The 2,190-nt window shown below is 62.1% G+C and overlaps 1 protein-coding gene across 1 annotated transcript in view; it reads right to left on the bottom strand.

Moving 5' to 3' along the window:
- Isyna1 (inositol-3-phosphate synthase 1) overlaps nt 1-2,190 on the bottom strand; it is a 9,083-nt gene that overhangs the window by 3,834 nt on the left and 3,059 nt on the right. Inside the window, exon 7 of the mRNA XM_013028325.1 lies at nt 157-646. Within this exon, the coding sequence (XP_012883779.1) occupies nt 157-646 (490 nt within the window). The remainder of the gene's footprint in view (nt 1-156; nt 647-2,190) is intronic.

Genomic DNA, 2,190 nt, shown 5'->3' with positions numbered 1-2,190 from the left:
CACCCGCCTCACCCCCGCACCGGGTGCGGACCGGCGGTTGCCCGGAAACTGCCCGTTCCTGCACCGCGCCTCCCAGACCCCGGTCCTGGACGGGGCGCAAGGCCGGCGCCCTGGGCTCCCCCGGCACGGTCCCCGCGGGGCCGGGTCGTGGCTCACCTGGACGCAGTCGGAGCCGCGAGCACCGAGCACCGAGCACCGAGCACGGGGACCCGGGCCTCGGCCTCCGCGCAGAGGCGACTGGGGCGAAGAGGAACTGCTGCGGGGCTGCCGAGGGGGGCAGGAGGCGCGGGGCGGGGCCGCCGGCCCCACTTCCCTCTTCTGGGTGCCAGCGGCCTGGGTCCGGGTCTGCCCCGGCGCCGGCTTCCTGACACCGGCGCTGCGGAGCGGGACCCAACGATGCCCCGACCAACGCGACGCCCGGGCGCGCCAGGGGTGGGCGTGGCCACCGCGCAGCGGGGCGTGGCCAGAGGGTCCCCGCAGAGCGGGAGGGGCGTGGCCAACGAAGACGGGCGGGGTCCTCGCCGGCGGGCCAAGGGGGATGGGCGGGATCTCCCAGAGCGGTGAAGTCCAGGACTGGGGCAAGGTAATCGAGGGCGTGGCCACAGAGTGCGGTCGAGTGATGGGTGGGGCCACCGGGGAGCGTGCACTGAGGAAAAGGCGTGTCCTTGAGCCAGGGGGCTGTGGGCGTGGCCTACCACGAGGGGCCCTGCCGCGAGGAGCGAGTGTGGCTTCCTGAGTGGGCGGGGCAAGGGGCAGGGTCGCGGCCCCACTGGGGAAGCCGTCCCAAGTCACTCACAGGTCAAGTGCACGGGCCCTAGTGGCTGAGTCTTGGCGAGGTGTGTCATGTGATGATGTCACAGCCCCGCCCCTGTCCACGGGTGCGGGAGGAACCCTTGGCGGCTCAGGACCACTGGTTGCTTTCTGGAACATTGACAGCTGCTTGCCTTTTATTATTTAAAAAACGGGTAGAATTCTGTTGTTTTACAAATAGTTGCGGAGTGTCTGTGGTCCCAGCACGGGGGACCGAGGTAGGAGGGTCTCAAGTTCAAAGGCGCCCGGGCTGCGCAGTGAGATCTTGTCTCAAAAGCCAGACAGGCCGGGCTGGGGGCCCACGCCTGTAAGCCCAGCTGGTCAGCTGGCTGAGCTCTGAGGATCGCGGTTCAAAGCCAGCCCGCGCAAGAAAGTTCATGAAGCGCTCATCTCTGATTAACTCCAAAAAACCAAAAGTGGCTCTGTGGTTCAAGTGGTAGAGTGCCAGCCTTGAGCAAAAAACAGCTAAGTTAGTTTCCAGGCCGACCTCAACTCCCAGTACCAGCATGGATAAAAGTCCAACATGGAAGCCCACCTTAGAATAAGGAAAGTAGGGCTGGGAATGTGGCATGCATGAAGTCCTGGGTTCGATTCCTCAGTACCACACACACAGAAAAAGCCAGCAGGGAGCTCAAGTGGTAGAGTGCTAACACTGAGCAAAAGAAGCTCAGGGACAGTGCCCTGGCCCTGAGTTCAAGACCCAGGTCTGGCAAAAAAAAAAAAAAATAAGAGAAAATAAGAGAAAAAGGAGAAAATTAAGATGTGCCTGTAATGTTACATAGTGGGCTTTTTTTAAGCTGGTGGAAGGAGATTTTCTTTCCTGTAATGTCTATCGTATTTACCATGAAATAATTTGTTAATCCATAAATGTATATCTGGAGGCCAACTTGGGAACAAGGGTGAAATCAAGACTCCACCGAGAACGTGGGGTACGTGGGGTTCCCGGGAGCAGGCAGGCACTGGCTCTCTTCTGTCCCCGTGTGTCCGGCTCTGGGACTGCAGGTTCGGGCACCGATCCTGGACACCAAGTCATTGCTCACTGGTGAAGCAGTGAGCTCTGCTCAGGAGACCCGACCCGGGTACGAGGGACACAGCATCAAACGCCTGCTCTGCTGGTTACTGGCAATTTTTTGTCCGTCCTGGGGCTTGAACTCTGAGCCTCAGGTCTTCAGCTCAAGGCGAGTGCTCTACCCCTTGGCCCAGCCTGGGGGCCGGTCTGCCGCCTCTTCCAGCCCTCAGGACACTGGGGCCCCGGCCGCCCCGCCCCACACCCGTCCTTCCCGGGCCCTATGGCTGTCCAAGGCCCGGCCTCGGCCCCACAGCCTCCACTTCCCAGGAAGGCCTGGGAAACCGAGGTCTAAGGCAGCAGTGATCTGAGCC

Source organism: Dipodomys ordii, unplaced genomic scaffold (genome assembly GCF_000151885.1).
Source record: "Dipodomys ordii isolate 6190 unplaced genomic scaffold, Dord_2.0 Scaffold108, whole genome shotgun sequence".
NCBI lineage: Eukaryota > Metazoa > Chordata > Mammalia > Rodentia > Heteromyidae > Dipodomys > Dipodomys ordii.
The sequence above is the reverse complement of the archived record's forward strand: the minus strand, read 5'-3'. Positions and strand labels throughout refer to the sequence as shown.